Raw genomic sequence first — 23,750 nt, forward strand, 5'->3', positions numbered from 1 at the left:
ATATGGATCTGTTCTTTTAATCAGCTTGTGATCATATTATACTGTTAAACATTAACTATATTTATTTTCACAGGAATGTGGTAATGGCCTTTAAACATTCTTAAGTTAATATTTTTTTCTGGATATAAACTTTACCATGATAGTTCCCGTTCTAATTTAATAATCTCTTTAACACCATTATACATCTCTGTTACTGCTTGTAATTCACTTAAACCAAGACGTCTTTTATTAGATACATCATAAACACCTCCAACACTTTCTGTGTGTTCCCCATGGATACCTAATAAAAAAAAAAACAACCCGTAACATTATATAATCAACACTATCTGGCTTAAATTTCACTTAAAAATATGGTAAATAAAAGTCATTTCACATAATTAACACTATCTGGATTAATTTTCACTAAAATGTATGGTAAAAAAAAATCATTTCACATTTAATTAGAACACAAGATGATTGAAAAATACCAGATAAAACACAAAATGCCGAAGCTAATAATGATAATACACAGCAATGATAATACGCAACGAAACTATTTGAAGAATTCAGAAAAATAAAAAGTAATGTAATGTAAGCCAATTCATTTACAACGTGGACTTAATTTGATAGAAGTTAAACGTCCGATAAATACAAATTCTGAATTCTAATAATTAAATCTCATACAGTAGTCGATTGAATCCTGACAACCCAATAAAACGCGTATCTTTCAAATATATCATAAACTCACGATATCGGTGGTGATTTACAGTCACAATCAACACTTATTACCACTTGGTCACCAATAACTATTTATACACAGAGTGGGTATTACGTTTGTATCTCCACTCAGTCTTATTTTGTTACATATAAATCTGTACACGCCCCGTCGGTTCTTAATATCGCCCGGGCAGATTGGGTTTGGCTTACTGGGGGATATGAGGAATCATCATTTAATACCACTTTGTCACCAATAACTATTTACAGGCAGAGTGGGTATTAAGTTTCCCAGGACAGTGGTGTTTATACGTTTATATATTTATTTGTATAGTATATATCTTCAATCTGATTAGAATACAGATCGATATTTCGTTTCGTTTTTTTTTATACTTTCCATGGCCTACACTACATGACGATATGACCGGTTGTACTGGAAGGTCGAGTCAGGGGTGGTACGAGTGGTTTTTGACCCTATGACGTCAAACATTGATTAATTAATCAGCGTTGACGTTTCTAGTGGTTTACCCACAGTTCTGTGATCGCACACCAAGAACTCGTCGTAACAGACTGTTTCATTGGCTCATCCCTCACGCCATCCAGAACGCCGGTAATAACAACTCTTCCAAATCCCAGTGTAGTAAAGACAAGTAAAACGAAATTTTGAACTATTAAAAAACGAAACGAAATAGGATCTGTGTTTTACTCAGATTGATATATCTTCATTTGTGTATTTGTTACATTTTGATAAACTATCCACTAATTCCATTGGGTTACTGTCTTTGAACAAATAATCCAGATTTCGACAGGATGTCTGGGCTCTTATCTCCACTCAGTCTTATTTTGCTACATAAATCCTGTACTGTACTACTGTACAAGCCCCATCGGTTCTTAATATCGACTGGGTAGATTGCGGCATACGGGGATTCGCTGTCAGTGAGAATGGAAGATGAAGCCGCGGAGTTACAACTCTAGTTCGCTATTAGCATCTTCGTCTGGCCCGTAACTAGTGGGGGGGGGGCAAAAAGTTTCGCCCCCATCCCTGTGAAAACATTGTCAACCAGTAACAAAATAGATATACATTGTCCGTCAATTTTACAGTACCTCTGAGACCCCCCCCCCCTCGTTGCTCTGAGCTAGTTACGTCCCTGATCTACGTCTGCATTAATCTTACCTCTAGCTTGTAGGTTATATTTATCACACACGTCTTTAAAGTTAGACTGTCCTGCTAGGTTAGGTATCTTAACATGGACACTAGCTCTTAAAGTGGTACCCAAGTTGGTAGGACAGAAAGTTAAAAATCCTAAACGGTCGTTCCTGGCGAAGGTTAACTTTTGTTCCAAACTTCTAATAGCCTGAAAATTACCAATTAATAAAACATTTCATATAAAGCTCTAGACGTTTGTTATCGATCTGATATTGACTCATAGACGATTAACTTATCTAATGGGGGGGGGGGGGGTAGTCTCAATTTAAAACTATGGAAAGATTTAATAAAGTAAATAAAATATCGTAAATCTAAAAGATAGGTTGTTAATGTTATTATGAATTAAAATATAGTATTTTGTTTGTCAGTGGCGTACCGTGACTAGACGTTTGTAAACAGCCCCCAAGTCTCCTCCTTTCTGCATAGAAATAATTCTAAGATGATCTTCTTCATTGACCCAAACTAAAAAGTTCTTCTCTTCATTAAAATAGATACCACGTCCTGTAGGCCAGTCATTATATCCTCCTGCGGATCTCAAGAACCTGAAAAATAAATATTGATGTGAACGTATACGTGCAAAATTCATCAGCTTCTGTACTCGTGTAAAGAAAAATAAACTTTAAGCCATATCCGAGGTTCAACTAAAACATGATGGCCTACTACGTCCATAGAAAACATATTTAAGAACTTATAGTTCAGAATTGACAATAACGATGGCTGTGATTACTAGCTTACCTATCATGGTCATTGAATAAGAAATGATCTTCAGTAAGCTGTTTTTGTGTGTCGCCGTCCATGCCATCAAGAGGATGATATTTGCCTTTTAAAGCCTCTGGTAAACCTTCAAATGCTTCAACAGTTTTCTTCTCCATATCTTCGCGTTGCTGAATATCAGAAAAAAAAATAAAAATGATAAAATCATGATCTAGCCAAAAGACTGACACAAAGTAAAATTAATGGGTGATGCTGATTGTAGGCCGGTTGGGGAGGTTCGGGTATTTCCGGAGACCAAAATGACCGCTTTATATAAATGAGAAATTTGGGCAATATTAGGCCTAACACTAACCCTAACCCTTTTTAGAAGACTGAACTTGGATCTAGTTGACCATTTAACACTCTTAAAAGGGTTACGGTTAAGGTTCGGGTTAGTATTCCCCAAAATACTTATTTATATAAAGCGTTCATTTTGGACTCCGGAAATACCCGGACTACAATAATAGCATCCCCCTTAATACCTTGAGATTATAGTTACATCATGTGATGTCAAAACGCAATTAATTTTAGCAAATTAAAATATTAGCTGCACTCTGTGTTGACAATATGGTTATTTAAGAGAAACAATACAGTACCTCCTTGGTGAGAATTGGTGGGAAGCCATATTCTTGGTGAGATCGGCCAACGCGAACCCTGGTGGATACAACAAATTTTCCTTCGGGATCGAGATCTTCAAATTTCAATTTTTCCAAATCACCAAAATCAGCGGCAGGATGTTTGATGGCTTTATTGTCAGGAATTTTGTGGTAATCTTTGATGACCAGGTCTAATACATCAGCAAAAACCGTGTAGGCCTCGGGATCACAGGCATAAATACCAACACCACTCTCTAAATTTTCACAGCCTGTAAAAACACAAGAACAACAATTTTTTAGCAATTTCTACCTACGTATAGTCGTTCGGATGGGACAAAAAACCGAGGTCTGTGTACACATTGGCGTGCACGTAAAGGAGCCTTTGACAGTTGGTATTCGATATAGGAGTAGACCATAGAGGCGCTGTCTGGGCAAAATTTCCTCATAGCACACTGTATGGCATATGACCGTCTTCATTAACCCAGTTCGGAGCAGAACGGTAAGACATTAAACCCCATTTCATTTCGTTAATATAAAACTCCCATTTCTCAAAGAGAGCCGAGAAGACAGTTTACTCCAAACATTAGATTTAGCACATTGTTAAAGTAGCTAAGTCTCTAACTCAATATCATCCAAATCTTCGACATTGAAAACACGATTTATTTGTCGCTTTAAGTCAATAATGATGCTGTGATCTTACCGGGAAAAGATGGCCTTCTGATATCCAATATTTAAGACAAAATAAACATTTTACAATTGGTACACGAATCGTGTACCATAATGCGTTTCAGTGTTAATTGTAATAAGGGACTCGAAAAACGAGCCTAGGCATATTCCACAAGTCATGTCAAACGGTGACGCTATATTCTTATCTGAAGAGCATGCCCAATAAATACTATCGGTGTAGACTGGAAAAACCAGACGCTAGAGATTGAAATTCGATTGAGAATACTGGCGTATTTCGCCGAATAAAACGGATTAGAAATTACAGTAAAACAGAAACGATTGAATGTAAATCAATTTATATACATTCATATTACATTATTGTATGCGTTGCGACCCATTTGTGTCAATTTCTAGGTCCCAAATATTAGCGACTTGGCTCCTTTAACTATTTGTCTCGCCAATGATTGCAATGGGGTGTATGAAGAGATAAAACAAAAGGACTAAAATAGTGTTGATTAATATTTATCTGAGTGATAACGATTGTTACGTCTTTTTATACCAGTTATTCCACGTGTTATGTCTGTTTTATTTCTGATCTAATAAAGAAGTCTAGTGAATGACGTAATATTATATTCCTTTCGCACGAAGACACTCCAAGAGAAAAATATAGACGTTTTCTAGAATAAGATAAGCTGAATAATCTTTCAACACACGGGAAGGCGATATGTTGATGCTCTGTTAAGTGTTTGTCTTATAGTTTCCTCTGTACAAATTTCAGATACTGAGCCAAAATAACCCACGTCTGCAAGGCTCTGCATCAACCCAAACGGAGAGAATCAACGAAAGCATACACAAAATATAACCTTGAAAAACAAAAAGGTATTATTAAGTAGAAATAACAAAACGAACAAAACATCCTGGCAATATGGTCGAAGATTTTTTTCTCTCTACAGGGATTGTTTTTCAATTTCACAAGGCTATCTTAGCAAAAAGCCTTATATTACACCTGAGCGAGTAAAGTAAATATTCTCTTGTGCAGACCTGGTCTAAAAAATAAAAATAAAACAGAAGAGAAGAGCGGTATTTTTGACTTCTACCCTCTATCTAACTCGGATAGATTTCATATAAACAACCCAACTAACGGTAGAATTGTTTATCACTTCATCAGTTTAATAATCACTCTTGTCTACAAAGCTTATATACCAAACCTTCAATGCCAAATGTGAGAACGAGCACCGCCCAAAAACCTTCAAGAGGAGATGCAAAACGTTATAATGTATGACATTCGTTTGTTTATTTCTTGTTGGAAGTCGTAGTTTAAGGAGTGTGTTATTAAGGAGAAAAGTTATCCAGTTGGTTTTGAACTCAAACAAGGTAACAGCCAGGTAATTATAGTATATCAAAACTAGTGTAAGGGGTGTCAAAGGTTAAGACATTGATGATGATAAAGCACGTCGCTGGATATTGGTATGATGAAGAAAACTTCCAGTTAAACAAACCCAAACCTATTCTTAGATCGTTTCTCATCAGATATTACAACAGACATTTTCACATACAAAATAATAAAAAAAATTGATATGAAACACTGGTTGGAAATCTTCCAACTCCTCATAGCTAAGAAATATGTAGCTTTATAGGTATACACGCCATATTGTCATTCCAGACTTTAATTCAATCTATCTTCATTTAGATACCAATTGCAATTCTAACAGTTTTTATCCTTTCTTAAATCATATGATACCTGGGCGAAATTGGCGATAAACATTTCAAAGGAGTGTCAAAATACCTCATGCTTTCTACCGAGACATTTTTTTTGTTGTTGTTTTGGGAGATGGGGATGGGGGGGGGGTAATAGTTATAAATTTTTTCCTGAGTTGTGGCAATTAATTGTCCTAATTGTATAACACCCATACTATACCCAACAGTGGGAGTCCCATACTATACCCAACAGTGGGAGTCCCATACTATACCCAACAGTGGGACGCCCATACTATACCCAACAGTGGGACGCCCATACTATACCCAACAGTGGGACGCCCCAAAAAGTTAATTCTACTCACAATTGTTTATATTCCTATCATAAATTTGTCATTTTTTTTCTCCGACAATATAGACCTCTATTTCATTTTGTTGATGATAACATTCAAGATCTTTGCTGGTAGGTAAATATTTTACCATAAATACAGCATTCTCCAGACAAGTCTCGGGATGATTATTTACCTTGGATTCTACCAACCACAAGTTTCGATATCCAGCAAACTACAAGGGAAGACAACTCCGCTTGGGAGATTGTAAATATAGTTGTATCAGGGGTGTTCAGATTCGTTTTGATATAAAATTTGAGACAGATCTGTCAAACCATATAGCCAATTTAAGAGTGGGGACCATGGTGGTTCAGAGTGCTGGCTCACTAAACTGGAGACTCGTCTGGTTTTATCCCGGCGCCGTCTATATTAGCCAAGTTGGAGCAGAACAGTTGGACGTTAGACCCCATTTTATTACATTTCATTTCTATCCCAGTGTTGGCAGAGAGAGAGAGGGGGTTTAACGTCCACTCGACACAAACTAGGTCATTTCGGGAATAACATATGGTTTAATTTTATTTCAATAATTCGCTTGCGCGTAGGGGTCTTTAGCAGTGGGAAGAAACGCCAGTTGACTCAGTGACAGGCCGTATGATACAGCGAACACGTGCTAACCATTTGGCCATCCACCCCCACCCCCCATATCTTAATAAGCCCAGATGGTACCGGGAAGTAAGATGTTAATTTCATTTTATATAGCATCGGTTTTAAATGCCCTGGCCTGTTTATGCCGGTAATTATCCTAAGTCTAGGTGATATTATATGATATTAATTACATTTTTACATTTATTGTCCTGTTGAAAGTTCTAAAGCCTCTTTTAATCCAGTCCTGTGGTCGACATTCACATTGAATCAATCCACGGTAATCCCCAAACGCCCACTTAGGATAAGGTCCTAAATTACTTATATTCATTTATACCAGGAACAATTTTATTTAGCCTTTGACTATGATTACAAATCCATGAATTAATTGTCTGATCAGCATCCTAGGAGAGCTATATATACGCCAACAATTGTAAGTATTTTGTCTAGAAGTAATTAGTGTATTTTGTGTTAGCAATGGGGGATGTTTATGTTGTAAAAACTCATGTCACGGTGACACCATCCGTTATATTAAGACAATTCATCATTCTAGCAAGACCCCCCAGTCAAGATCGTCTGTTATTCATATCTTCAACGTGTATACAACACACGCCATCAAATGCTGTCTGTAGGGTCATAATATGCTTAATGCTAATCACGTCCAATCTGTCAGAGAGAGAGAGAGAGAGAGAGAGTAATGTCCACTCAACACAAACTAGGTAATTTCGAGACTAACATATGGTTCAATTTTATTTCAATAATTCGCTTGCGCATAGGAGTCTTTAGTAGTGAGAGATTGGATAGGACATCCAACTCCTTGTCACGTACAACTGGGGAATCGAAACCACGCTAGTTAACTCAATGTAATGACAGACCTTATGATACAGCGCACACGCGCTAACAACCCCACCCCCAATCTGTCAAAGAACGAACCGATACACCATAGCTCAGGAGGGGGGCACCAAATACTGCCAAAATTCGATGCATAGATTTTAATTGAACCACTGTCTACGATTTCCGAGTTCATATTCTATGCAATGGCAATCAAATTCATATTCTAAAACCATACAGGGCCCTTATTCACGAAAACTTAAACTAAGATACAATCGAAATTTTAAGAAATACTGCAATTCGATTGACTGACCAGTAAAATCAATTTGCATATACCCAATAAAGTTGCAGTATTTCTTAAAATTTCGGTTGTAACTTAGTTTAAGTTTTCGTGAATAAGGGCCCGGGCTATCACACTAAGAATATGTGAGAAAAAAAACCACGTGATCCCAATTGAGTATAGTATTCAATTCACTGATAAGTTCATAGCTGTGTTTTTCTGAGTCATTCTAGGGCCCATATTTTCGAAGTGTCTGAAATAATCTGTAATTACATGTACATGTAGGTCTAATCAGTAACTAGCTAATTAGAGATTAGTAGTTGACTAAGTTTGGCATTCTAAAAAGTCAGATTAGCTAATCTTAGACTAGAATTTCTCTTCGTCAACGATTAAAATTAAGTTTTAAAATTTGATTGTAAATCAAACATTTAAATCACTGATTCCATATAATCATTGTTTAAAGAGTTTTTGTTTATCATTGACGAAAGGGCCCAGCACGTGACATTGTGTTTGAGAACCGTGTTTCCCAAATTGGGGTTCAAAGGGATCATGAGTAGGGTGTAAGCAAGGAGAAAAAGCGGGTACGGGTAAAAAGACATCCAAGTAAATTAGAGTGTGAAATTTATAGTTTTGGTATTGCAGAAATTTTTAGTATTGGGACAGTGAATTTCATTACCTGAGTTCACAAAGTAAATTAGAGTATGAAATTTTTTGTATTGTAGAATTTTTTAGTATTGGGGCAGTGAATTTCAGTAGTTGTTATCCGTCACATTTCCCACAAGCCACCTAGTTAAGTTCACTATGGCGAGGTGGGGAGGTGTAATTGTCTTCACTTCAATAGAAAATTCTCTCGGATTAAGATCCGAATTTATCATTATTTTTCAATGTTGTATAAACTTGCAATATTTCTATTTAAAGGGAACATCCCGGATTTTAACAGAGTCCCTGAAACAAAAGTGTACGTATGAAATTTAAGCGCCAAATTTTAGAGGAATAGTGTATTCACCTTGTCTCAAAATTTCAGTTCGAAATATTGAGTCGTTTTGATGTCGACGTCAAAACTTCTTTTAAGGGCTCAATTCAATTTTCCTTTTCGTTAGGTGACCTGATAATCTGTTGCCGTTCCTTTAAAGATCTATAAAGTGTATGGCCCACGTGCTATACTTGATAACGAATGGTAAATTTCACCTACACATTTTTATAAAATAAAAATCTGGTTTTATCCAAACACCGTATAATACTGCTTGGGACACCAGTCTCCATTTCCAGATGAAGACTGACGGGTTTAAGTTGTTTGAAAACGTATCACGTATATTAGATTAGTTGCTAGGCCCAAAGGTAGAGAATTTCAAGGGCTTTTGACACAAAATTAAGCAGTTTTATTCTTCAAAATATAATCGAGATTGGCACTTTAAAAAAGACACCAGACGTAGGGCGGTCACCTGGAAGATGAAAATGTAATTATCATTTAATTATCATTTTTAATAAAGTTGTTCGCATCGCCCAGCTTGGCATGTCATTATATAAACATAAATTGTGTCTATTTCATGTTTCAGTGGAATTTAATTGGCCGTTTAGATACTGCTTTTGCAATTTTTATACATACAACTGAGTGCCAATTACATAAAATTTCATGAGATATATTAAATATAATATCATTTATTATATAAAAACATGAACAGTTTATTTGTAATTATCAAGCTTCAAAGACCTAAAATATAATTATTAAGTTAGATCCACTTTGAACTTGGCTGTTTTTCATTTCTTACATCTCTTTGTTGGAAATATTGTGTGAACATATGAAACGGCAACAAAGAATGTAACAAACTATATTCTTCCAAAAAAGTAGGGGATATTCAGAAACAATACAAAACTTCGGAAATGCTCTGCTGTTTTTATTAGAGGTAACCAGTGTATGTTAATAACAGACCAGTTGCCTACACATGAACATAAACAGTTCACATGGACGGCTTATCTGACGGTCCCATTTCACTCGCAAAGAGATACACTGTCAAAAGTGAAAATGGACGTTTTTGATTTTTGTCTTAATAATGAGTAATTGCTCCACCAACCCCCAGACAATCAGCAGTTCGTTGTGGCATGCTCCTAATCAACCAACCAATCACGATTTGGGGCAATCTGACCCAATCCTCTTGCCATGGCCAATTCTTGCAGTGTTGTCGGTTGACGTTGACGAACACGTCTCCCGATCAAATTAAACGTAACACACTAAAGCAAAGATACGCTAAACAGTAAATCTTATGCAAGAACCGATAGGAAAGCAAACATGGATAGATAAACCAGCAAGCGGCAGTTTTCACCAACCCTTCCTTGGAGTGTTAAATTTGACAATGAACCCCTCCCACGTGTATGGCGCTATTGCGTGTCGCACATGCAGCTCAGTGGTTCTGTTGGGGCGATAAGTTCTTCATCTGTGAACATATTCTCAAAGCGTGCCAAGTGTCCATGACTATCGTATCACAACCTGCATAGGTATTTGCATTTCAATATCCCCTGCTTTTTTGACAAGTATTTTAATGCAACGAATGTTATTTCTTGTCAACTTTGCCTTGTGTTTTTTCTCTACATAATCGCTTGAAAGTGTTACCAAATATATGCTGTCCTCGATACGTTCGACGAGACTTTGGTTTAGCTGAACCCCACCCAATCACTTTTGAAAAATCATGTATCCACCCTTGTGAACAGGCCCCCTGGGGTGATTTAGTCAAAGATTAGGTATTAGACAACGTTCCAGAATATGACATTTTATGGCATTCTCGAACAATGATTAATTCAATGATTAGGCCAATCAAAGTTTATAAAATTTAGTCAGCTTTCCAGAATATGACCGGCCAGAAAATCGTATATTAATTCTATGGTAAGCACTAATCTACTTCGAAAATATGGGCCTATAATAAGTGTCTATGACTAATCTCTGTCTACGGTTGTATGCCGTCTGAATTATGTTTTTATTTTGCAAAATTCAAATATTTTGCATACATATTTAGCCAGGTGGGAGGCTATTTGTTCATGTGTTTCAAGGTGTGCCGTTCGCAAGGTTGAGAACCACTGATGTAAACTATGACAACGCAGCCAAACTGCACAATAATTGTTCAATTAAAATTTAAAATTGAAGTGTTTGCTATTAGCTATTCAACTGAATAACCGCCATTAATTCAATAGCAAGTAGTGTAAAATACTCTGTAAGCTATTTTCTCTGTTAATTAAAGTTTATAATGAAGGTGTGTATAGGTACAAAGTTATAAATCACTACTGACACTACCTCTATTAAATTACAGGTATAGGCTAGAGCTATTTATACCTATACAGTGGCAAATATCAACCTCAATAAATGTATATACAACTTTTCATTTATTTTACAGACACGAATAAAAGTCGGGATAGAGATTAAACATGCATTATGCAAGAGCTAAATCTGCCTATTGCAGGTCTTTCTTTAGGCCTGAAATGTTTTCTAAATTATCAATTAGACATTAATTAACTGATCCAGGCCTTAATCAACTCTCGGTGTCAAGGCTAGCCTTCTATGTTGGCTGGATTAGATTCCTATATGCCGCTAACGGCCATTGATAATTTAATTTAAAAAAAGTGGATATTCGAGACTATGCTGTTTATATTAATGATTTTAGTAATGATGACCGAGACTATGCAAAAATTTCACCCGCTTCTTTCTCGGCTCATAGTGGATCAATTTGACTGAAATTTTCAGCAAATTACCTTTACACTATCTAGTTTTTAACTATTATAGCGAGAACTGCCATCTATTTATTTTATCTCCCATAATGTATCTTTAAATTTCATTAAAAGTTTATAGTTTATAATGCCATTCCATATCCCAATGGGGATTGGAAATAAAAAATTGACCATCGATTATATCTGCTTCCAAAAAATTTTTTTAGTGGTGTGCACATATAAGGGCGGTTCAGCCATTACCATTTAAGACAAACAAGTACCAACGTACTATGGACCAGGAATTGACTTTGAGGTCATCGCAACAATTTTGGAATTGTAAGGCGTCGCCTCAAAGAAGAACAACAAGCAGTACATGGGGGCCAGTTCCTGGTCCAAAAATTGTTTGCTTTAAATAAAATAACCCACAACTAAGCCCCTGTATCAACATGCATATAGCTTCCAGTAGAATATATAATGTAGAAGCCAGCATTCTCGATTGCTTAGTGGTAGGCTTCTGCACCTTCAAAATGAAAAAATAATTAGTGATAAGGGTGAATGCCACCAATACAAATATTCTATAGTCTAATCTAATTATATCCATTAACAGGCGAATTTTTCCTCTTTTTCATTTCCTTCGAGTATGGTTGTATTAGATTCCAAAGCAACAATCTCTTAACAATCTGTACACGCGAAACACAATAATCTTAATACAAATAACTTAACAGAAGTGATAAAGAGACAAGTCGACATAAAACACGATTAATCTGATATTAATAAGCTGATAGAACCATATCTATGGTATAAAGGCTTGCACTGGCCAGCAGAATCCATATTCCACACTATGTGGTGTGTTTATTTGTTACATGTATATTTGTTGTAATGTATTAATGTCATTTTTGTAATTGGATGCTGCTCCTCGTGGGCGTTTTTTTTTTTACAATAAATTTACTTACTTACTTAGCCTTATAATATCTGTATTTCAGTCATCATCTTTCACATTAGATTCAACAAATCAAGAAAGGGCGAATAGTCTCGTCAACTATCAGTTATTTCAAAATTATATAAATTTAACAGATCATGTTTCAAAAGAAATGTCGATTGCTTTGGAAAAGAGATTAAATTAAGAACTTGTTTTAAATAGTAAAAATCGATACATTCAAGGGGTTAAAATGAAAGAAACCTTTCGCATTTGCTCTTTAATAATTAATAACATCTTATAGGATAAGATTAATCTAATGTTTCTTGTAAGCTTTAATAGAGAGAAAGAAATGGGGTTTAACGTCCACTCGACACCAACTAGGTCATTTCGGGACTAACATATGGTTTAATTTTATTTCAATAATTCGCTTGCGCGTAGATTCCGGAAATGACAAGAAAATCAGTTGTTACCAGTTAGGGCCAGCTCAATTTTTCGTCATAGCTTAAGAGATGTAAATAGGGCTAGTGCTAATCCCAACCCTAACCCTAACCCTAAACCTAGCCCCAATGCTTACCCTAACCCTAACCTACAATCTCGCGAACAATCTATCACGAGTCCTAACCTTATTTACACCTCAGCGACCCCGACAAAAAATGAGTTGACCTTAAATAGATTTAGGGGGATCACGTAGTTATGTTGCTCGCTAGCCTGGAGGTCGGGTGTTCGATCCCTGCATTGGCCGAGAAAGTTCATCCAGATTTTCCGGCGTGGTTTCCCCTTGTCAGTGATACAGGACGGAGGGCTTGACGAGGACAGCTGTCTAGTCGTTCGGATGGGACGAAAAACCGAGGTCCCGTGTACACATAAAAGATCCCTTGGCAGGTGGAATTCGAAATAAGAGTAGGCCGTAGCGCCGCTGCCCGGGCAAAATTCCCCTCATAGCACACTGTATGGCGTATGCCCATCTTCATTAGTCCAGGTTAGGAGCAGAACAGTAGGACGTTAAACCCCATTTCATTTCATTTCATTTTAAATAGATTTAGCCGTTGTTACCGACCAAAGTAGAGCACAAGAACAGCAGCTGCACGAAAGATTTTAAGGTCACTGATAATTTTTCTGAAGACGACGAGTTGTTATATTATAGAAAATTTCCTCCGACATTTATTTTTATATCAAAATAGACATGCAGAAGACTTTATTTATAACCCAACCATTTCCATTCTTTTTAATTGATCAATCAAATTCATGTAAAGCCGTATCTCCTGTTGATTGCGATTTAAGGATACTTATAAAGAGAATATTCTTAACATTATAGAGCAGGAAACGGATTCCATAATGAATACTAATAGAGGGAAAGTAATGTGGTTTATTGCACGAAAAGAGGAATGATATTAAATGTTACACATCCGACATGGGTACCGATCGATATTGTACAGTACAACAACCTACAGTGTCCGCATTTACCAGTAGGGGGCTTTAGAAGATTTATTCTAAACTATTAACATACAATAGAGAGAGAGAGAGAGAGAGAGAGAGAGAGAGAGAGAGAAGGGATTTAACGTCCACGCGACACAAACTAGGTGGTCATTTCGGGACTAACACATAGTTCAATTTTATTTCAATAATTCGCTTGCGCGTAGGGGTCTTTTTCAGTGGGGGGAAACCGGAGGACCCGGAGAAAACCCACGAGGTTGGACAGGCGACCCTACTCCTTGTCACGTACAACCGGGGAATCGAAACCACACTAGTTGACTCAATGACAGACCTTATGATACAGCGCGGACGTGTTAACCATTCAGCCATCCAATCCCAATACAATAAAATAGATAATATAGACTTGTATATGTGATGGAATAAACTGTTACATTTTCTATTTCGGGCTAACCGATTCCCGGTTGATTAAATGAATTAACCAGCATGGTGTGTGTGTGATTTGTCAGTACATCTAGTCGATAGTTATAGAGTCAGATTGTATTGATGTTATTCAGTGAAACAACTGCAGTGAGACTGGTTATCCTTCTTTTATGTCGCCAGAAACATCTCTAATATCGAAAAATCCCTGCAGAATCACGAAGCTGTTATTTGCACTCCGTCCTTGTATTAAAGGGTTGCAGCACATTTTTTCTAAACTAATTTAACTTTAGCAATACGAAATGGAATGAAGCTGTTATTTGCACTCCATTCTTGTATTAAAGGGCTGCAGCACACTTTTTCTAAACTAATTTAACTTTATAGCAATACGAAATAGAATGAAATGAAATGGGGTTTAGCGTCCTACTGAGATGTTAGAATGAAATTGTTGACAAGATGGTTTTCAATTATTTAACAAAGAAAAAGCTCGCTAAATACATCCATCCAAAAATGATTAGTATAGGTCCAAAAACTTGTTTGAAGCCTAATCTGAAATGAAATGGGGTTTAACGTCCTATTATTTTGCTCCGAACTGGGAGAATGAAGACGGACATACGCCATACAGTGTGCTATGAGGGGAAATATTGCCCGGACAGCGGCACTACGACCTACTCTTATATCGAATTCCAACTGTTAAGGGATATTTTACGTGCACGCCAATGTGTACACGGGACCTCGGTTTTTCGTACCATCTGAACGACTAGACAGCTGTCCTTGTCAGACCCTCCGTCCGGCATCACTGACAAGGGGGAACCACGCTGGAAAATCTGAAAAACTTTTTCGGCCAATGCAACAATCGAAATACGACCTCCAGGCTAGCGAGCAAGCGTCTTACCCACTTAGCCACCATGATCCCCAAAGCTTAATCTAATCTGAATATATAATTCTACTCGCGCTATACAGGGCACTCTGTACAACTCTGTACAATTCTTACTAAACATCTGTAGGATGAAACTGTGGAAATCCATGAGATTGGACAGGCAGTACCACTCCTTGTGACGTCAACGCGGAGAGTCGAACCCACGCCACGCCAACGTTTACAGATGACTTCTAGAATCTGAACCAAAACCTTTGAGGCAAATAATTGCTATGAATGTAGACAAACTACACACACCCTGCGCTGTAACAAGTACTAGCAACTGTTGTCATTAACCTGTTAGTTTAGATTTTTTTCATCAGATAAGACCACCTTGCGCGCTCCTTTAATCAAACGAAAATAACTTGAAGCTATTATTGATGAGTCTAAGTCTCCGGACTGCTACAAATTACAAGAAACATTAAAGATTCTAACAGCCATGTTTGTTTTCAAATCGACTTATTCCACGCTCATAATCAGATTTGTGAACGCTGTTAGTGAAGCATAAGCAAAGTCTGCGTATTGGAAGCTGGCATAATGGAATTTTATATTAAAAGAAAAAAAAATGCTTTCCTCAGAGTAATTCCCGGATATGAAATATCGTAAGGTGATTATATCGCGTAAAATAAATGAAGCACGTCGTCATCTGTTCAAAATTCTTACCCCTGTACATTTTTAGAACAAAGTGGCTAAAGAAGGCTTTAACAACCAGATTCTTCTTTTCTCAAGTGAGGCTTTACGAAACTTTCTAATACTCTTTCCATGAGTGGGTATTGTTTTATACAGTTATGCATTGTACATCTCTCAATCTTGTTAAACAAAGATTCTATTTCGTTTCGTTTTTTATAGTTCAAAATTTCGTTTTACTTGTCTTTACTACACAAGCATCTGGAAGAGTTGTTATATATATAACCCGCATTCTGGATGATGTGAGGGATTAGCCAATGAAACTGTCCGTTTCGGGGAGTTTTTCTCGTGAGGTGAACGGAACTGTGGGTAACCCACTAGAAACATCAACCCTGATTGGTTAATCAAATGTCTGACGCCATGGGGTCAAAAGCAGCTCGTATGACCTCTGACGAAACGAAATATCGATCTGTATTTTAATCACTCGACGGTAATTAGTTAAGCTGCTCGAGCGATAGCTACGAGAACATAGCTAAAACGTTGCGATATACTGATACTGATGTACTTGTTTTAAGCTACGATTGGGTGCCTTTAGTTTCACCTGGCAAACTTAATTTCGTTATTAATGCATGTAACATCTTAAAATAAGTTAATTTTATACTTTTGCCCACATGTGATGGGAGAGAGAGAGAGAGAAATGGGATTTAACGTCCACTCATTTCAATAAAGGTCATTTCGGGACCAACATATGGTCCAACTTTACTTCAATAATTCACTTGCGCGTAGGGGTCTTTAGCAGTGGGAGGAAACCGGAGGACCTGGAGAAAACCCACGAGGTTGAACAGGCGACCCTACTCCTTGTCACGTACATCCGGGGATTCGACACCACGCCAGTTGACTCAGTGACAGGCTTTATGATACAGCGCACACGTGCTCACCATTCGGCCATCCAATTCCCACATGTGGCGGGACTCTGGTTTTCCCACCCACCCGAACGAATAGACGATGTTCCTTACCACTAAATACTAGAACTATGTTACCGAAAAATACATGTCGAGTAATAAAGACTAATATAGGGTTGTGAAAATGACGACTGCATTCAAATGAAACCCCTGTTTGACAAGATATTCGACATACACGTGGAAATAAATGACCCCGTATAGTTAACATTTCGATAAAAATAAAATAATAGCAGCATTCTTCTCTCCATGTTTTATAGGTTTATTCAAGTTAAAGCGATTATCTAGTGGCTGGTGAAACAATTTGGTTTGTCACAAAATCAATACAAAACTGCTCATTGACTTAATCCTTATCATAGGTGAAGCTTTAAAGGGATCGTGTCACCATATGTTAACCTATTTGTTTGATTTTTGGCTTCAGGGATAACCAATTCAATCCTCCAAGACTCGAATACCCCAACAACCAAGAATCGTCTGGCATCAAGAATATTAAAGATACATTATGTAAGATTTAGATAAAGAGATGACCATTCTTGCTATAACAGCACAAAAATAGACAATGTAAATTGAAAATTTCATTCAAATTACTCCATTCTGAGCCAAGTTATCACTGTTTGTAGTTTTGACAAGATTTGTGCATTGTGGTAACAAGAGTACTGGTATATTCGAGACTTAACCTCGCTTTCCCATTTTTAAATTAATTTTTTAAATGGCGAACCGTTTTAATCTAGTTAAAATCTCGAGTAACTGATGCCATCGAGAGTTGATTAATGTCTTGTTAATTAATGTCTTGTTAATTAATAAATGTCTAATTAATAATTTACATAACATTTCAGGCCTAAAGAAAGACCTGCAATAGGCAGATTTATCTTTTGTATAATGTATGTTTAATTTTATCAGGTATCATATAAACCCATAAGAAAATAATTGTGACAAATCAACAACTTAAAAAAAAATTACAATAATATCTTGTCTAGTCAGTCTACTGACGTCACTCAGACTAAAAGATTTATTTTTTTTTTTTTTTAAATGTGATAATCACAACAGACTGAAGTTGCCAGGTTTCAAGCACATCGTGACACCATAGAAACTTCTATTAAGTACATGCAAAAACAATTAACACGGTCACGTGTACTAACAATTGATTAGAAAAGGTATAAATTAAGTTTTATATGTCTATCTTCTCACGACAGTGATTATAAACTGTGTTTTAAAGTGACTCTTTGATATACAAGAACTTTTTATTTTTTAGTGTTTTTACTCATTTTCTATATAGTTCTCTTTCATATGTAAATAACTTAATTAAATCAACCTGTCCATAATATCATATATTGTGAGAGAAAGGGGGAGAGAGAGTAACGTCCACTCGACACAAACTAGGTCATTTCGGGGCTAAGATATGGTTCAATCTTATTTCAATAATTCGCATTCGCGTAGTGGTCTTTAGCAGTGGAAGGAAACCGGGGGGGCACGGAGAAAACCCACGAGGTTGGACGGGCGACCCTATTCCTTGACACATACAACCGGGGAATCGAAATCACGCTAGTTAACTCAATGACAGACCTTATGATACAGCGCACACGCCCCCAATCTGTCAAAGAACGACCCGATACACCATAGCTCAGGAGGGGGCACCAAATACTGCCAAAATTTTAATTGCATAGATTTTAATTGAACAGCTGTCTACGATTTCCGAGTTCATATTCTATGAAATGGCAAACAAATTCATATTCTAAAACCATACGGGCTATCACAGTTTTTGTAAGTATGTAAACCCGTGATTCTTAACCAGTGTGCCGCGAAATTTTGAACGACAGCTGACTCATTGTCAGACCTTACGATACAGCGCGCTCTCGCGCTAACCATTCGGCCATCCACCCCTCCTGGAACATTTAAAACAGGATTATAAACTAGACCTATTAAAGCCAATAGTTAGCAGTATATAATGATCGGAATAGGATAATGTTCTCATTGTCTTATTTTCTAACAGAGTTTGATTTAACACCATACATCACGAATATGTATAAAAGACATGACAACTGAATACAAAATAATCGATAAGAGTTCGATAAGAGTACATACGATAAGAGTACATACGATAATAGTTATATCATTTTTAAAGGGCTTCATAAATATTTATAGAGGGAGAGAGAGTGAGAGAGAATGAAGTTTTAGGTCCGCTCGACACAATAGGTCATTTTGGGACAAAATGGCTCAATTTAATTTTAATAATTCGCTTGTGCGTGGGAAGGGGGGGGGGGGGTCTTTAGCGGTTGGAGGAAACCGGAAGATCCGGGGGAAAAACACGAGGTTGGATAGGCGAAGATACTCTTTGTCACTACAAGTGGAATCGAAATGACACCACTTGACACAATGACAGACCTTGTTATCCAACGCGTACGCGTTAAATCACCCGGCCACCCAATTCCCCATATAATTTAGTTGGAGACCAATGTTACTTTAAAATATACAGCATTTTTTTCTCACAGTTTGTTCATCTATTTTCTCGCAAGTATTGACTTTAGTCTATCGACGCCAGTGTCAAAGCTGGTGTGATGTAACTCATCTTCAATAGAAGGCTTGATCTGGCTTTAACTCTGTGCATCTAGATGTTGTATAACTCGCGATCCTTGCTTCAGGAATATAGGACTAACTGAATTTTGAGAGAGAGAGAGAGAGAGAGAGAGAGAGAGAGAGAGTTAAATGTCCACTCGGCACAAACTGTCATTTCGGGGCTAACATATGGTTTAATTTTATTTCAATAATTCGCTTGCGCGTAGGGGTCTTTAGCAGTGGGAGGAAACCGGACGACCCGGAGTAAACCCACGAGGTTGGACAGGCGACCCTACTCCTTGTCACGTACACTCGGGGAATCGAAACCCCGCCAGTTGACTCAATGACAGACCGTATGATACAGCGCGCGCGTGCTAACCATTCAGCCACCCCCCCCCCCCCCCGATAAATCTAAGACATATAGAAGTAGATTTCACAAGTTAAAGACATTTGGGTATACTACCGTTTGAATTTATTAACATGCTACGTTTCGAACACATACAGATATCGTTATTTGCTTGATAACGATACCTGTAATCCTATACATGTATGCACTTAAATAAGGAGAAATATTGTCTCAAAGCTTCGATTTTCACAAATTCGCGGGTAGTTTCCCCCCCCCCCCCCCCCATGACTGAACGCCAAATTTGACATTGTCTCCACTTTGGACACCCCCTCCACCACCCCCGCTGGTCAGATTCCTGGACACGCCCCTGTCCAAAAATTTGTTTAGGCTGCAGTTCAAGAGGAATAATAATATATTATTTGTCTGTACAGAACAGGATCTATCACAATCAATACATTGTCGTAGAACCTATTGAATTTGTTTAAACGACCATATATATTACTAGACGTTGTCTCATTATACTGTGGATTTTGGTTTTCCATTTTCTTCCACACACGAGACCCCTATTCAATTATATGGCAGTCACACTTGGTTATCGCTAAATTTTAAATCTGTGACGACCTAACTCTGACTCACATCTGCCAACCCAGTAAGGAAAATGGTTATGTTGAATTCCCAATTTACAGCGGCAACACAGCCTAAATCATGCTCTATGGTAATGTACTGAGACGCATTATTATCAGTAATGGCTTCAAAGTATGACTCATGCCGATGGTGCCTCGCTCTTCTGCAAATTGGAATTTTTGTTGCTGAAAATATCTTCGCTAACTTAAATTAATTTGCCAGGGATGAAAGTGCAAGTGTAGCAGAAAAGTGAATGCAACACAATTTAAACGTCAGTTATTCGAAGATGGCCATGATAATATTTACATAAATACATCAGTTATTTTCTCCTATCACAAAACATGATTTGCCGTTTTATCATTTAGACATCCAGTTAGCCCGCTTAATTAGTAATACAGTCTGATATGAGGAAGCAATTATACTAAATGCATGAACACTGTTTATAGTAAAAGAGTAGACTAAGCTAAACAATTATGACTATTCCATTCCCATGTGGTACTCTTTAAGTAATTTTGTCAGTGTACAGACAATCGGGATTAAGTAGCATCGATATAATAAATCTAATCACCATAAAATCTATAGACACAATAACTAATGTGAAAACATATAGTTCACTGATTTTCCATAGTTCATCAAATTGTCCACAAATTACAGCTTGTTCAAACATAGTATTTTGTCGTTTAAAGATACATTATGTAAGAATTAAATCTGCATGCCCCGAGTTCACAAAGCATTTTCAGACTTAAGTTAAGAATTTACTCCACTTTCAATCACTTTCAATTATGAGAAATATCTTTGATCCAGAAACATAAAACTTTGCACTTAGTTTCTTATTGATGTATTTGATACATTAAAACAACAAAGTTTTATAAAGGGCCTGGCCCCGAGTTCACAAAACATTCTCAGACTTAAGAACTTACTCAAAGTTGTTGGCCTTATTTTAACTAAAATATAGCCCCTTACAAAACTTTTGTTGTTTTAATGTATCAAATACATCACTAGGAAACTATGTGCAAAGTTTCGTGTTTCTGAATCAACGATATTTCTCATAAACAGTGATTGAAAGCTGCGTAAATTCTTAACTTAAAGCCTAAGAATGCTTTGTGAACCTCGGGGTCAGGTCTATATTTTGACTTCAAATGTTATGTGAACTTTTAGACATTTTTCTCAGAAGCTCATAACGACTTTACATATTATCGGAGTGTACTGTAGCCTTGATGCGGTTCAGAATTTTTAATATTGCACTGTCGTATATCTGCTAAACTAATTAGAAAACGCGTTAGGCATTTCAGGTTACTGTTAAAAATTATCACTTAAACATACATTATGCAAGAGCTTAATCTTTGCCGTGTGAAAGCAAAAGTGAAGAGAAATAAATCTGGTTAAAATTTAAGCCGTCTGAACGACTCCGACTCCAGCTAGCTTTAGTCTTTGGACACACGCTGTAAGCGGTCTTCAAAAAGTAAAACGACGACGTGTGCCCATTAAAAAAACCTAGTTAAACTGGTTTGGCTTATAGTACACCCAAAGTCCCCGACTTAAAATCACCGACATTTTAAATCTAGTTTAATACAAGAGTTTGAACGGCCTGCTACATTGAAAAAATATACACGAAAATGTGTTTAGGTCAGAATACGGATGAAACCCATGCAGTGCCGGATTTACCATAGCAGGCTGGAGCCTCGTGCCGCAAGATCCAAGGGGCCAACCGGCCAACCGGCCAAGGTCTATCTTTTCACGCTGTGCAGTACTACATGCACTTTGGTCTTTAACCATCTGTCACCATTTCATCTTCATCTATTCGTGAGAGTGGTGCATAATATGCATTATAGCTTTATAATATGTCTTTTTATCGAAATCATGGTTACACCTATATAATATTTCCACTTGTTTGAATTGGTTTTAACGTGGGGATCCAATGATTTCTATCAAAGTATGCAAGAGCACCGTTAAAGGCGTGTGTAGCCACTATATATAATGAAATAATATTGAAAGCCAGTGTCAATTATTCGATATAAATTTTGGTGGAAGCATAAATAAAGACTCTTCGTTACTTTATGATAAAACTAAAAGTAATAAATTAAAAGTTTTTTTCTTAATCAATATTTACAGGTTAGAATATTATGCTAGCAGCGGAATAGAATAAAATTAGTATTGCACTAAAACATTTTTGTAAGTTTGCCAAATTCCACACTGACAGCGAAATACATGTTGTTTTATATCTTTTAAAACGGTTGTGCAACTTACAACATGCTATTATAGCTGTAGAACAAAACAGAAAAAATAAAGACATAATATTGCAAGTATCATACACACAGAACAATACCTTATACCTGGTGAAGTTTGTATCGAAATGAAATGAAATGGGGTTTAACGTCCTACTGTTCTGCTCCGAACTGGACTAATAAAGACATGCATATGCCATACAGTGTGCGATGAGGGACATTTTTTCCGGACAGCGACACTATGGCCTACTCTTATATCGAATTCCAACTGTCAAGGGATCTTTTACGTGCATGCCAATGTCTACACGGGACCTCGGTTTTTCGTCCCATCCGAACGACTTACTAGACAGCTGTCCTTGTTAGAAAAGAAAACAAAACGGCTGAACTATCAGTCAGTTAAAAGGCATACCTTTGTTTATGGTACTTCAATACCTTATACCTGATGAAGTGGTCAGATACCTGTTGAAGTTTGTATCATTTATAAACGTGTCAGATACCTTTTAAAGAAACTTACTTAGAGTTTAAGTCTTGATATTGCGATACAGATCAGATTGTATTCAAAATCTGAAACTAAACTGCCGAGATACAGAGCTTTCTGAGTTTTAAGATTGCTCAGAGTTGATCTACAAATACGATTTCAGACATGTAATTGGAAGAACATTGGAAGAAATATGTAAAGTTTTACGTCTTCACAATGTCCGATTTAAACTAGTCCAGTTATGTATACAATCAAGGCAGATACCCCCCCCCCACCCCCACCCCCAATACATACTCAGACGCTGTTGGACACTTGCAGAATCTCCAAAGATTTGACATGACGTACATACAAGCCCCAAAGAGTTTCAATTCTGGAAGTTAAGTGGAAAATGCTGGCAAAATCTATAATTTGACAATATTCAATTACATCACGTCGTGTTCGCCATTAATTTAACACCATGTAGTTTGAGTAATGAAGACGCCATTTTTTTCCATTATTTTACCACGGAATACAGTAAATGTATTATTTCACAGAAAGGTTAAACGGTCATATCCCAAGACTGTGAAAATTAATACATAGCAAATGAAGCACGCATAAAAACATGTAACATGCGCATGTATAGACCTATCCATTTTGTTGTACGGTATTGACGTTTTGCGAATGAAGTAAATTTGTTAAAATGCCTTAATTTCTAATTCTTACATAATGTATCGATTTAATACAGGATATTCAATTTAATTAAATCGACACCTGAATTTGTTCACCTAATCATTAACGTGGAAGTGATTTAAAGTTTGAATCTGGGAAATGGTACCGAAGTTTGGTTGTTTTTAGAGAGAGAGAGAGAGAGAGATGGGTTTAACTCCA

The 23,750-nt window shown here is 36.9% G+C and overlaps 1 protein-coding gene across 1 annotated transcript in view; it reads right to left on the reverse strand.

The window, feature by feature from the left end:
* LOC126809714 (taurocyamine kinase) overlaps positions 1 to 23,750 on the reverse strand; it is a 44,477-nt gene that overhangs the window by 10,416 nt on the left and 10,311 nt on the right. The window contains exons 2-6 of the mRNA XM_050534455.2: positions 3,250 to 3,518; positions 2,636 to 2,784; positions 2,277 to 2,442; positions 1,868 to 2,048; positions 136 to 280 (exon numbers count right to left, since the gene is read on the reverse strand). Coding sequence (XP_050390412.1) covers positions 136 to 280; positions 1,868 to 2,048; positions 2,277 to 2,442; positions 2,636 to 2,784; positions 3,250 to 3,518 — 910 coding nt within the window. The remainder of the gene's footprint in view (positions 1 to 135; positions 281 to 1,867; positions 2,049 to 2,276; positions 2,443 to 2,635; positions 2,785 to 3,249; positions 3,519 to 23,750) is intronic.

The sequence above is a fragment of the Patella vulgata genome, chromosome 2 (assembly GCF_932274485.2).
Source record: "Patella vulgata chromosome 2, xgPatVulg1.2, whole genome shotgun sequence".
Lineage (NCBI taxonomy): Eukaryota > Metazoa > Mollusca > Gastropoda > Patellidae > Patella > Patella vulgata.